The 13041-nt window shown below is 41.1% G+C and overlaps 1 protein-coding gene across 1 annotated transcript; it reads right to left on the bottom strand.

Moving 5' to 3' along the window:
• Positions 1–1317: 1317 nt before the first annotated feature.
• notum1a (notum, palmitoleoyl-protein carboxylesterase a) lies at positions 1318–11321 on the bottom strand. Its single transcript, XM_088437079.1, has 11 exons — positions 10888–11321; positions 7789–7841; positions 7582–7677; positions 6173–6233; positions 6032–6090; positions 4946–5048; positions 4674–4865; positions 4108–4205; positions 3647–3794; positions 3506–3553; positions 1318–3428 (listed from the first exon to the last, which is right to left on the bottom strand). The coding sequence occupies exons 1-11, from the start codon at positions 11244–11246 to the stop codon at positions 3125–3127; spliced, it is 1521 nt and encodes a 506-aa protein (XP_088293205.1). The 5' UTR covers positions 11247–11321; the 3' UTR covers positions 1318–3124.
• Between the last annotated feature and the right edge of the window lie 1720 nt (positions 11322–13041).

Genomic DNA, 13041 nt, shown 5'->3' with positions numbered 1-13041 from the left:
AGCAGTACTATCCAGGATTTTAGTTGTCGTCTATCTTTATGACTTGCATTCCTAATGACTTTGGATGTCAAGAATAACTAACATCAAATTCTTAATACACTTTGTAAGGTGCGTTTACTTTGTGACGATGGAAACACTCTCAGCCCCTTGCTCCGTCGCTTTTTATAGGTAGACCTTAATTACAATGGTCACTTTGTTGGCCCCAGGGATAGCATTACAGCGTCACTGCAGAAGCCTTTACAGTATATTCTATTGCTAGAGTAAAGATGAAAAAAGTTACCTTAGACTAGTATTTGTCTCTGCTGTACTTGACAGAGGTGATATTCCTGTTATGTAAACGAGGTCTGAAACCATTGGGAATTTTCCAATTCTGTCCAACAAAGTTTTTCTTTGCTCTCTCTCCAGTGTATTACGAGGTCTGTCCTGTTCCGTAAGCCTTCCTCAGGTCATATCAGTGAACGGTCATCCAACAAAAGCCGTCATTGACCAACAGGTGCTGATGTTTGCGCTCCTGTCACTCAAATTCTTCAGCGTCTTCATTGTAGCCCTCCATCGAAAAACTCCGAAAATTTGGTTATCTTCCTTTGTCCCCGTTTTGCTTTCGTCTGACCGCGTGTCGTGGTGGATTTCCAGAGATGGCTGTTTAAATGGAAGTTGCAGTCATGCCCAGGGTTACAGGCCCCCGGCTAGCGCTATAAATAGGGGCTCTATGTTCCACAGCAGTGTGGGAGGTTACATGTGGCGGGCAGTAGGGGAGTCGTCTTTCTTGGGAGGCTGAGTCAAAGCTCCTACCATAAGAAACTGGCATTTATACACTGTGTAATGACAGGGCGGAATGCTGAGACGCCCATTAGAGACAGCAATTACGCACGATCCAATGGGAAAATTATACAGAAGCAGTGGTAGATTTGAGCAAGGAAGTTGAACATAAATTGGTAGTTACCGAAAATACTTACCGTACGTGTGATATTTGTATTCTGGGATGTTGAATTTCATTTTGTAAAGGTGATTCTTATTAAAACATTGGTCTCACATCTGTATTTTCATAAATAAGATTTGAGGATGGGAAATTTGAAGACAGAGTTGCTTTTCTGCAAAGAAACACATTAGAAATGTGTTTTGCTACACCATAAATTGGTGTAGCAACACTTACGATCATCCGAACATGTAAAGAAGGAGACATTTAATTTACCAACTTACTACTCTCTAGTTGCAAGAGAACAAAAAGAAAAACAAGTAAAACTACCACTACTGAATTGAAATAACTTTTTAAAAAGAAAACAGGACAACATTTTTTTTCTTTGTATGTATTGTATTGTGTCTTTCGGATCTAATACAAAGACATGCAGCCAACACAGAGGGGAAAAACAGCCATGTATTTACAATTTTACAAAGAATCACTTCTCAGCGAAAAAAAAAGCACTTATAAATATGATTTACATGACAAAATAAATATGTAAATAACCAATGTAGTTCGAGTTTCTCCTGTTAAAAATATGTTACAGAATAAAATTACAATTAGTAATACCGTTTCTTCTGTGGTCGGTGTGACGCGATATGTCCTTTGGAAGACACCAGTCCAAACAGCATTGCCCTTATATTAAAAAGTGATCTCTATGAAGAAATATGAGCATGGAGCTGAGAACATGAACACTTGAAAGAACCTATACAAACACTCTTTCCATGTACAATACACAATATTTGTCTCCCTTTAGATGCTCATTGTATTGAACCGATGACTGGAAATTAGCGAGGAGCCTAACTACAGTATGTACTTCGGGCCTAAAGTGGACCGATTGTAATGATTCAAGAAATAAACTCCAGATTAAATGGCACTAAGGTGTGTGTTTGTGTGTGTATGCTTTAGCTCATCATGATGCCCCTAAAATGCCTCCAGTTGTATCATGAAACCATGTTTGTAGTTCAGTTCAATCTGTTGGAGAGGATGCTGATGGGAAGCAAAGCATGAATGATCCCTTAGGCCAGAGGTGCCCAAGTCTGGTCCTCAAGAGCCCCTATCCGGCCTGTTTTTTGTGTGATCATTATCCGGTACACCTAATTCAAGTAACCATGTTTGTTCAGCTAATAAGCAAGCTTTGCAAAAGTCCGTTAACAATCATGTTTACTTGAATGAGGCGTACCGGATGAGGGTTACATGGAAAACCGGTCGGATAGGGGTTCGCCTGACCTAGGCACGCCTTACGACAGGTGACCAAATCATTTGTCACCAGTAATGAGTCATTAGGAAGGATGATATAATAGGATTATGTAACGAGTATAGCGTATTTCCTAAATGAGTGGCCATCTCTGTAATTGACCCGATTGTTGCTTTATCCGCGTCGAACAAATTCAGTCCAACAGATGCTGGAGTAAATTCTCAGTTCATAGACAGTTTGCGTGCAACAAATGCATTTGCTAACCAAAACAGCAGCTCCGAAGAATAATAAAACTGACATAAATTCTTAGCACACATTGTAAATAAGTTCTGAGTTCAGTAGACTCTTCCCAACAAAATGTACTTGAACGTACTTCCTAAGAATGCTAGGTTCTTTGTTATTGGAAAGGCTGTGTTCTTTTCATCTGACAGACAACAACAGCATCCGGGTTGTCAATGCGTTCTTCGATTGCGCATGCCGTCATTTGGAACAGGATTTGGGCCGCGACTGGTGATGTTTCATGAGATCTCAAGGACGTAGGAATGGAGAAGAACTTCGATAGTGTTGACAAAATGCGTTCATTTAAGGAGCTACTCGACTCATACTTCCTGCCTGGATGATTTGCTCTTTGCTGCATTTCTCCATAATAAATGTTTTATTTTAAACGACATGTACAGGTATTTCATATTATTCCAAGGATGCATTTGTGCGTGTAAATGCATAACAGTGATCTTCTCCTCTGCCTTTGTGTAAATGAACATCGGCGGCCCACATGGAGCATTAAGGTAACCTGTTTCGTTTTGGGGGTTTTGCTTTGAGGTAATCCGAAGGGAGAAGACTAAGGTAGGGAGAGTGGATGGAGGTATCAGGTATGAACACTGGTCAGCGAGACCAGCCACAACCCTACTTGGGCTTTAGCTTGAAGATACTGATAAGTGTGGTTCGTTTATTTGTTTGTATGACTTCCTTTAGCTGCCACTGCTAAGCATGCCCAGTAGCTTGCTGGGGTCCATGCCTTGTTGCTGGGCCATCTTCTGCACATCAAAGCCCATGTGCATCAGAAACTGGATGACATTCATTTCTTGGCCTGTAAATTGGTCTCGGATGGTGGGGCAAGTGGGGTTGCAGTGCGGCCACGGGCAGCTGTCTATCAAATGCACAGGGCAGCCTTTGGGCGGGGCTTTGTTGTTCCTGTTGTCATGGAGACTGCGGTCCCAGCAGTGCAGTGCTCGGGGCAAGGAAGTGCCCTTGACTTGCACATCTGTCCAGTAGCTGCAAAGCGACAGAAGAGGGCGCTGTTAAACCACAAGTCAGCCTACTGAAATATTCATAGTGGCACTTAAACTCACGTTCTTGTGATGACTTCATGAGAGAGACATGCTGGGGCAAACATAGCACTGAAATTAAAAAAAAACAACAAAAAACATTTTTTACCAGGCAAAATGTGCGACTTATTCTCCTTTCCCATAAAATGTATGGCTTGAACTTACGGCACGTCTTTTAGGGTGTTCCTCAGCTCAATACCCAAATTTTGGATGTAACGCCACTGGCCTTCCTGCACTGGCTGTCCTGTTAGCTGAATGTTGTCGACTGTCAACTGGGCCTCATCGAACAGCCATTGGACCACGAAGACTGGACCTAGAAAATGGCACCATAGGTGAATATTTCAAACAAAGCCATCATGTACTGAGGGGGTTTTCAATCCTGGTCCTCTGGGGCTGTTGTACTGGAAGCTTTACATGTCCCCATGCTGCATGATACCAAATGTTCAGGATTGTCATCCAGATGACTGTCTGATGTTTTGATTCAGGTGTGTCGCAGCAAGGATATCCAAGTATACTGTACAAAACAACCAGGACACCGGCGCTTGAGGACGAGGATTGTAAACCCCTGATGTGCTGTACGGCTCTTTGAATAAGTGAATGTGTTTTTCCGTGGTGCCAAAGCATACATTTTATGGTAGGAAAGACTCTGTAGCCAAAAAAACAATTCCATTCCTCTCCTTCATGGGCTTGTTTGCATTTCTCTGGCACCACTCCTCCCCAGTACCTGGTGATAAGATTAAATACACTGATCAATGACTATTACATCCTGAATAGGTACCAATTCAGTTGCAAAACTAAGGTTGCGAATGCGTTCACAGTCTTAGATTAAATCTGTCTGAATTTGACTGTGTTGCTTTCTGGTCTCTAAGTCATTTTCTGCTAAGTTACACAGTTGCCAAGGTATCTTTTCGGAAGCACTTGTGATATCACCAGTGAGCTGAGTATGCAATTAGTGTCGTTCTCCATTCACAGTTGTGGGAGAACGGATGAAAAAAAATATATGAACGCTCCAAGTGCAATATAAATTTGAGAGGGGTGCTGTTCAGTTCTGAAAAAATTGGTTGGGTCAGATAAGCATTTATGCGTTCCGCTTCGTACCAGATAAAGTTAGCTGTAAGAACAAAATGCGCAATGTGTTTGTAGAAAATAAATGCGATTGCCATGTAAAATCTCGAGAGTCTTGGGACCCTACTTGATGCCTCTCTTGATGGTTTCAGTGGGAGCACAGCTGACTGCATCCAAGCAGTCTGTAAAGTCATACTGCTTGTTGTCCAGGAACCAGCCAGAGTCTGCCAGGCCACGCACTTGTATCCCAGTGTGTCCCAGACCCTCCAGCAGCTCCGACACACGGTCCACATTCAGTAGCACCCCCGTACCACCGGCACTGTAAGCAGTTTGGACATATTTGGAGTGAAAATCGTAGCACTGATTAGAATATTCACGTGGTTTCGCTGGTGAACATACCTGCTCCCGGCTAGCAGCAGAACCTTGGCGTTGTCCAGACCCTTTTTAAGCAATGCTTTAACGACCTCTTGAATAATCAGTGAACCCATAAAAGCGTAGCCACCTGCTCAACACAGAGAAAGAACACGTGAAATTTGGACCTTGTTTTTCTTCAATTCTACCATATGTTTTAGAGCAGGGGTGCCCAAACGTTTTTGCCCCGAGATCTACTCTTCCAGTAGCCAACCTCCTGCAATCGATGTAGCCAGGGGAATTTGGGACCAGTGAGCTCGTGAACTGTGGTAACCTATGATGGGCTTCCAATTCAATTCAGCGCCATTGTAATAGATTTATAGATCCTCTTTTGCATATTACTAAACATCGTTTAGTGATATCACTCTTTAGTAAACACTATACAAATGAAAATAGACATTTGGGCTGTGTCACTCCTGTCACTAGATTTGTAAAACTGCAGTGAGAGACAGAGTCTGACTCGCTCCACGTACTGGGCTTGCGGTACTTATTATCGCTTTCATCGAGGCAGGGAAGAGTAAAATGACCCAGGTAGGGCAGACACACAATTTTCAGGCAGTAAGTAGTAGGGATTGAAAAGATCTGGTTTTTCTTTTGTGTGTTTTAGCTTTTTAGACCAGAAGTGCAATAAAATACTGGGGAGAATGCGTTGCTTGTCAATCTATTGCATTATAGTAAAACAGCCAAATATATTGAGAAGGCCATCAAATGCTTCAAAAGAAATTTTACCATAACAAGTGATATAGGACACGAGTGACCATGGTACACTTTTAATTTGCGGTTCTTTCTGGAAGCATGGTCGTAATAACTACTTTTGAACTTTTTTGTTCTCAGAGCAGCTCTCGATATAAACAACACGGTCTTGTTCTGAAATCTTGTTCATTTGTCAATTCAGGATGCTAAAAAGCAACCAAATCAAGCGACGACTCGTGAACTTTCTTCTTTTTCGATTCAAGTTCTTTTTTTGAGGTGAGATTTTTTTTCCTCCCATGTAGCGCAAAACTACTGTACCTCAGCAGTCGACTGCCCGATATATTGAGCACCCCTGTTTTAGATAATCCAGCAACAACTAACCGTGCTCTGTTTTGGCGGTGGCGCCGCTCCACACGTCGCTGGAACAGTATGGGATGTACCTGAATGAAGAATATTAAAATTATTGGATGTTCATCACCAAACCATGTAATTTTAAAGAAAAAAAAAAATCACTCAACCTACACCATGTTGGCATTCCACCAGTGAGGATTTTCCTCCGGCAGTGGAGACAGAATCCCAGTGCCTGCACAGACAGATCAGGATGTATCATTAACCATTCCGGCACTCCCAGACACATCCTTTTCCTCATCATCATTACCACATGAATTATAGTTATTACACCGCCATGAGAGACGGAGGCGTACACGCTCCTGGAACAGTGGGCGCCAGGTTGACTTATGCAGCAGACATGAGCGATTTGCTCATGGTCTCAACAGTAGAGTGAGGCTAGTGTTTGTGTTGTTTGCACGTTTCTGCAAAACCGATTTGAATTTACCAAGAAGTTGGTCTAGCAAAAGAATTGTCAAACAAAAAAATCATCTATACAAACAATGCTCTAAATGTATAGCTAAAATTAAAGGACTAACTTGATAAATGTACTGTAATGCGACAGACAGATCGAAAGCGAACTCATGCGAACATGCATGGAAGGTGTATTGGACATCCTGGATTGTCCTTAGGTGTGATTGGGTGTGTGAATGGTTGTTTGTCTCTGTGTCCCTTGCAGTTGACAGGCAACCAGTTCAGGGTGTCCCCTGCCCGTTGTCCAAAGTCATCTGCGATAGGCACTAGCAAGCCTGCGACCCTTGTGAGGATGAGCAGCTCTAGAAAATGGATGGTGGAGTTTGTGCCTACCTGGACCTGTATAGGTACAGGTTCCAGGACCGGGCCAGAAAATAAATGGCTTGGGAGAAGATGAGCATGGAGGCTGGTGAGTTTGTTTACGTATCCGCTGTAGTGGTATCCAAGCTAGCTTGCAAAACAGCTGAAGTTAACATTGTTTAATAAAGAAGACTCGGAAGTGGGGAAGAAGAAAGCTACTACTTTTTTCCATTGTGGTGCAGCGCAAGAGCAAATCCCTCTCTGTAGTAGGCCCCAAAGAAACATGCACGAGAAATACGGAGTTTGTTTCACATCTAGTCTGAACATAGAATAAGTGCGCATTTGCATCATGGAGCTATTTGGATGGTTTGTTTTTTTTGCACTCAGCACAGCTGATGATTTTGTTTGTTTGTCTCCAACCTCGATTTTTAATGCCATACAACAGAGTTTAGCGCTTGTCAATTATTTTTTGCAAAGCCCATCTTTGGACAAAAGAAAACATTTTTGTATGTACTTGGCTGCAGCCAGTCAGGATACTTGAAGAACCTGTTTTATTATGGACTTCAGATTTTTGGTTCCTGATTCATTATCAAAATTTGAATTGTTAATCCAGAAGATTCAGGTTACGACCCGCCCTTTATAGAAACCATTGAGATGAGTTGTCCTTCCTCGTTATGTATGGGAATTCGAAATCAGGTGTTATCCATTCGGTGATGTTATAATGACAGTATACACAGCACGTATATCAAACAGGTGTGGCGAGGCCGGACCTGTTTTTGTTTGAGGCCACTTGGACGAGCTCATCAGCCTTCTCATGGTCTCATATCGGCTGTCGCAGTTCTCTTTGTTGAAACAGTACCACCCCCCTGCGCGGCGAGTGCACAGAGTCAATACAGACAAGGTTATTGGTTATTGAAAAACAACTCAGACTGATGAGCAGTATAGAATGTATATAGATATATGTCCGTCAAACTTACCCTCAAGGAATATCAACCAGCGTCTGCTTCCTCTGGATTCTTTCAAGTAATACCTGAGGGACATGCAAGAATAAACCGTTGTGTCATGAACCATCTCCAGTTACACAATACCTTTTAGTTTTCAACCAGCATGACAATGCATTTCAAACAGACACATTCCAGTGTTGATGTGATGCATTATCCAAATCTTTGGGGAAAGATAACCAACTGCCTTGATACCTTCTCAATTTCTCTCGTCAGTTTGTCAGACCTTTATCGTGAATGTTAGCATCCTGTTGCATTGTTGATTGCTATCTTCTGAAAAAAGGTGACACCAGGCTGCAGCATTGGAAAAAGGTGACTGCATTGATGCCGCTGATCTCAAGGTCCCCTATGTTGCTTATGTTCCTTTGAGCTCATCGTTTTTCTGCAGTGATCTCACAACAACAGCGATGACCAAATCGATTGGCATTTTAGATTGTGGTAATCGCATGATTGTTTGCGTGATTTTTAGAACGGCGCAGACCTCGCAACAAACTCCAAGGCAAAGTGGATTTTGTGAAGCAAATAATCTCGGGTGTGTCAATGAGGCAGGCGACTGCCCATGACTAAACTCAAGCGACAGCCAAACACGTTTCGGTGAGTGCATAGAAATCCATTTGCTCAGATGCTGAGTCATTCTTTGGCTGTATTTCAGCACTTTATACTACTATAGTAAGCCCCACTCAGTGACACTCATTTCTGAGATCTGCAGATAAAAACCCCTTGAGATGAATTCTACATGTTCACACCTACTAAATTATTTTATTTGTCAGAAAATGTGAACTGCTGGATTTAGCATCTTAACTGACAACCTATTCAGTATATAATGCAAAAAAAAAAAAAAAAGCCATCTGCCACCCTGCACTGTTACTCCTGCTGTGTCTCTAAAGCGCTTAGAGGTTTACCGTACTTCTGTTAAAGGAGGAATTACACAGAATTATTATTGTTAAAGCCATCATCACCGGCTTTTCAGTCATGTCTAGTATATTGCTATTCTGGTCCAAGACACAGTATATTAAAATAAATAATAATAATAGTATTATCAATAGTGCAGGTATCCGTGCTAATTCAATTACAGTATCAGTGACCAATGAAAAACATTGATCCCCCCCCCCAAAAAAAATACACAATGATGTGCAAAGCTATTTCCAATGCATATATTTGAAGAAAAGCCAAATCAATTTTTCGTGATCATGATCATGGGTAATGATAAAATAATCAAATTTTCGACCCCAAATTATGTTTGTCACACATGCTCATACTGGTAGTATAGGATAAGCTTTAATTAATTTAGTAAAGAGCAATAAACCTTTCATAAAATATATAAATAAATGGCCTCTGATAGGATATTTTACAACACATTTCGAAAGCAATAACCTATAAAACCGATGCTGTTAACTTATAAGTGAGTTGGGGGATGACATTATTGTGCATTTAATCCCATGACTTGTCTGTTTTCATAATTGAAATCTTGCTGGTGCAAGGATAAACATGAATGTCCAGTAGTGGGTTATAGAATCATAAACAAAAGAAAAGGATGGTGTGTCCCGAACGTTATCATTTGCTATGGAAACAGTTGGGTTAAAATAGCCCAATTACTGCTCCAAAAAAGGACAACCCAATATTTTGGTCAATTTAACCCAGTGCTTCTCAAATAGTGGGGCGAGCCCCCCTGGGCAGTGCACGAGGCGATGCCAGGCGGGAGCGGATAACTCCAGGGAAAAAGATTTGGTTTTGCCTTGTGAATTGTAATTGTGGTCAAATAATGATTGGCATCTTTTTTTTCCCAGGCACTTTGATGCAATTGGGTTTTTTTCTGGCTGAACAAATCTTTACCCTGTATGGATACCGTAAAAAATAGTTAACAGTTATTGAAAGTTGGTTTATATTGAGTTTTTCTTTTGTCAATGTTAAAAACGATACAGTTTTAGGTATACTGTACTTATACAATTTTTATAGAAAATAATCTTATTTATGGTCAGCTAGGCAAGTGGAGAGGTATGAAATGTTTTCTCTTTCCTGGAGGGGCTTTGCAAAATAAAACTGAGACGCACTGATTCAACCCAACTTTCCGATCTATCTCGTACGCACACAAAAGAACACAAAATGGTTAATTTTGTATTCAAACAAACAAACAAACAAAAAAGAGTTAGTGTGTATAAAACAACTCAGGAAGTCCAACCCAAATATTGGGTCAGTCCTTTTTTAAATCCATAATTGGGTTATTTTTAATCCAATGTTTTTCAGCTGTAAAACAGCTATATCTTAGAAAGAAAGAGGAATTACTTATTATTATTATTACTTTTTTTTTAACCACTACTCTTTTACTGCATTTAGGCAGTTTATAACCTTATTAAAAACAAGTGGGATTCCATCCATGTACACACAGTAATGCTGAGAAACAGCGGAAATAACACAAAGCTTGATCATAACGGCCTTTGCCAATTAAATAAAATAGCTTTCAGTGTTTTACTTTGCGTGTACGACCTAATAAAAATAGGCCCATTTTGTGGCCACGATCCACAGGTTGAAAACCCCTTTTCTATAATATAAGGCTCATAAATCAAACGACTTTAAAATAAACCCAGAGGACATAAAAAACAGACAAGGCATTTGCCAATTGCTTGTAATGTTTTATAGTACAACCTCATAAAAGTTGAACTGGACATATTTTGAGCCCCGCTCCAGAGGATGGGAAACCTGTGCTGTATTGAAATAGTCATAAATGGAAAGCAACACATAACAAATAGTAGAATATATACGGTAGAAAAAGACACATCTAAATTAAAAAAGAAGGGTGGCTTGTCAATCAATAAAATTAATTCAACGTTTGACAATACAACCCATTAAATTGGAACCAGACCCCATTGGGGCCGTGATCCATGGTGTGGGGAAACCTGTCCTAAAGGCTTATGAACCTCATAACTTAAAGGAAGCAAGAAGACATTACAACATTTAGAAAGAATGACGTGCAATGAAAAGACATTTTCACCCTATTGGCAAAACTTTCAAGTAACGTTCCTAATGCATTCAGCTCTCTTTTTGCAAAAGTTGCAAATCAGCTTCTCTTTTACGTACCCCGCGGGGCTCCCGTCGTTGCAAGTGACCGAGGCGTTCTCCAAAAAGTGAAGCCTCATGTCGTGGTCGAGTTTCTGCGCCGAGCACGGGTAGAGCGACTGCGCCAGGTTCTTCACTTGCGTCATGAAGTTATCCATGTTCTCCTCCACGGCGGTGAAATCCAGTGGGAAGCTTTCGGTGGCGTCACCCCGGTTGCCGCTCGCAGCCCGGTATGTGGGAGGCGGCGGCGCGCGTCGCGGTTGCGGGTTGCGGCCACCTCGGAACCTCCGCGCGCACAGCCCGGCTCCGGACTGCATCACCACCAGGAGGACCGGCACCAACAGCGGCAGCAACGACGAGACCGCCCGGACTGCTGTCATCTTTGTCCACTGATAGTTGATGGGAGCGTCGCTTTAGTTAACTTCTACCACTTTCGCTTTTAGGTTCCGTTGGAATTGTCGTAGACGATCCGCTCGACACTGGTGCCATGCTCTTGTATTTTATTCAAACTTTCCCCCCTTGGGTGCGCATGCAACCAATCAGCATCTGCGGGGCAGGACTCGGAGCACGTTCAAGCGTGGCAGAACAACACCCACCCACCCTGCCCACCCCTTCCACCACCCTCTTTCTTTTTTTCTTTTTTAAATATAGTTAAAACACACAGACACACATGCTTCTTTTGATCTACGCTGTTCTATTTGATGTGGTGGTTTTATTGGCCTTGGAATGCCAATTCCCTCATTGCAACACCGATTTATTATGGAGTAACAATACGCATCTTGTTCATCAGACACGCATTCACGTCATACTGAGGATACATTTCGAAAATGAGAAACTGTCCCATGATAGTGATTTCGATTGTTCTGTTAATCCAATGCTCCTTAATTATACATTGCATAGGCCCTCCTAGGAAAGCGAAAACCTTTCGGCCGCCCCTCCTACTGCCCATTTGCAGAGCCGACTATAAATAAGATTATTATCTGCAAGAATTGTGCTATACTAAAACTGTATCATTTTAAACCTTAACGAAAGAAAAAAGTAACATAAATCAACTTTCAACAACTGTTAACTACTTTTTTACAGTGTTGGGTTAGTCTAAAATTGAAAAAAATAAGTCTATCAACATGCCTGAAAAAAAAAGCCATTTTGCGTTTTATTTAACTTACACTTTACATGGCAAAAAAAAAAAAGTCTTTTTCCTGACGTCATCCGCACATCCTCTGATCACCTTGTGCCCCCCCATTTCAAAAGTACTGTGTTTATTAGACAAAAATGTCCTATTTCCAACTGTAGCACCAATATAATGGTGGCAATACACATTTTATCAATCAGATTCACATTCAGTTAAATTAGATCATTCATTTGAGAGGTGAATCTAATTTGTTCTGCTTTTATTTTTTTTAAACTACTAAAAATACCAATTTTGCCCTTAGTCCATCAATTTGTAAACTGAAATAAACATGTTTTGCTGTCATCAAGATTTTTATTGGATTGTATTATTGAGGACTAATTAGCCAAGTTAAAAAAATACAACAAAACAGCGATTGGTAGGCAATAAGTACAGGGTGTACTTATTGTATTAATTTGACATAAATCCAGACAACCTACCTTATGTGCTATAAACACATATTCATCATTTATACTAAATTGAGTTTATGAATCTAGAGCAAAATGGTCTCAATGGTAACTACTAGGATACTTGTTTTTCCTTCTTCCTTTCTTTTTTTTTTTTTTAATCCAGACAGGGCCTCCGAAGATCAAAGCAACCATCATTCTTCTCCCCCCACCATCCCCTCCTACATCAGTCTCTCTCGCTATGTCTCTCCAAACTTTCCTGAGCGACGGTATATTCAAAGCTGAGCGTCCTGAGCACAGGAATGCGTCATTGAGCGTTTGTATTGAGATGCAAAGATTTGTTGGTAAATAAGCATTTTCAAGAGTAAACAATAAAATACCATAATTTAGACACTTCTTTTTTCTTTGAACCCAGTGGTTTAGAGTCAAGTGTGGCTTATCTGCTGATTTTTTTTCCAGCCACCTGGGGGCAATCTACTGGCAAACAAGGGGAGATACAGTAGAAGAAGGAGCTATTGAAGGATTGATGTTAAATTGCCATTTTCCTCACCACCGGGGTGCACTCCCCACTAGTACAATCAATCAGTCAATCAATAAATC

This window comes from Hippichthys cyanospilos, chromosome 16 (assembly GCF_059441005.1).
Source record: "Hippichthys cyanospilos isolate Australia breed blue-spotted pipefish chromosome 16, RoL_Hcya_1.0, whole genome shotgun sequence".
In the NCBI taxonomy this organism is placed as follows: Eukaryota; Metazoa; Chordata; class Actinopteri; order Syngnathiformes; family Syngnathidae; genus Hippichthys; species Hippichthys cyanospilos.
Note: the sequence above shows the minus strand (reverse complement) of the source record. Positions and strands in the feature narration are given on the sequence as shown.

Bases quoted from the DNA above. Each gene is read 5' to 3' on its own strand.
- notum1a (XM_088437079.1), bottom strand. From the start codon at position 11,246: ATGACAGCAGTCCGGGCGGTCTCGTCGTTGCTGCCGCTGTTGGTGCCG. The intron at 7,842-10,887 runs GTACGTAAAAGA...CATGTCCCTCAG, and splicing joins AACGACGGGAGCCCCGCGGG to GTATTACTTGAAAGAATCCA. The intron at 4,866-4,945 runs GTATGTTCACCA...AACTGCTTACAG, and splicing joins CTGCTGCTAGCCGGGAGCAG to TGCCGGTGGTACGGGGGTGC.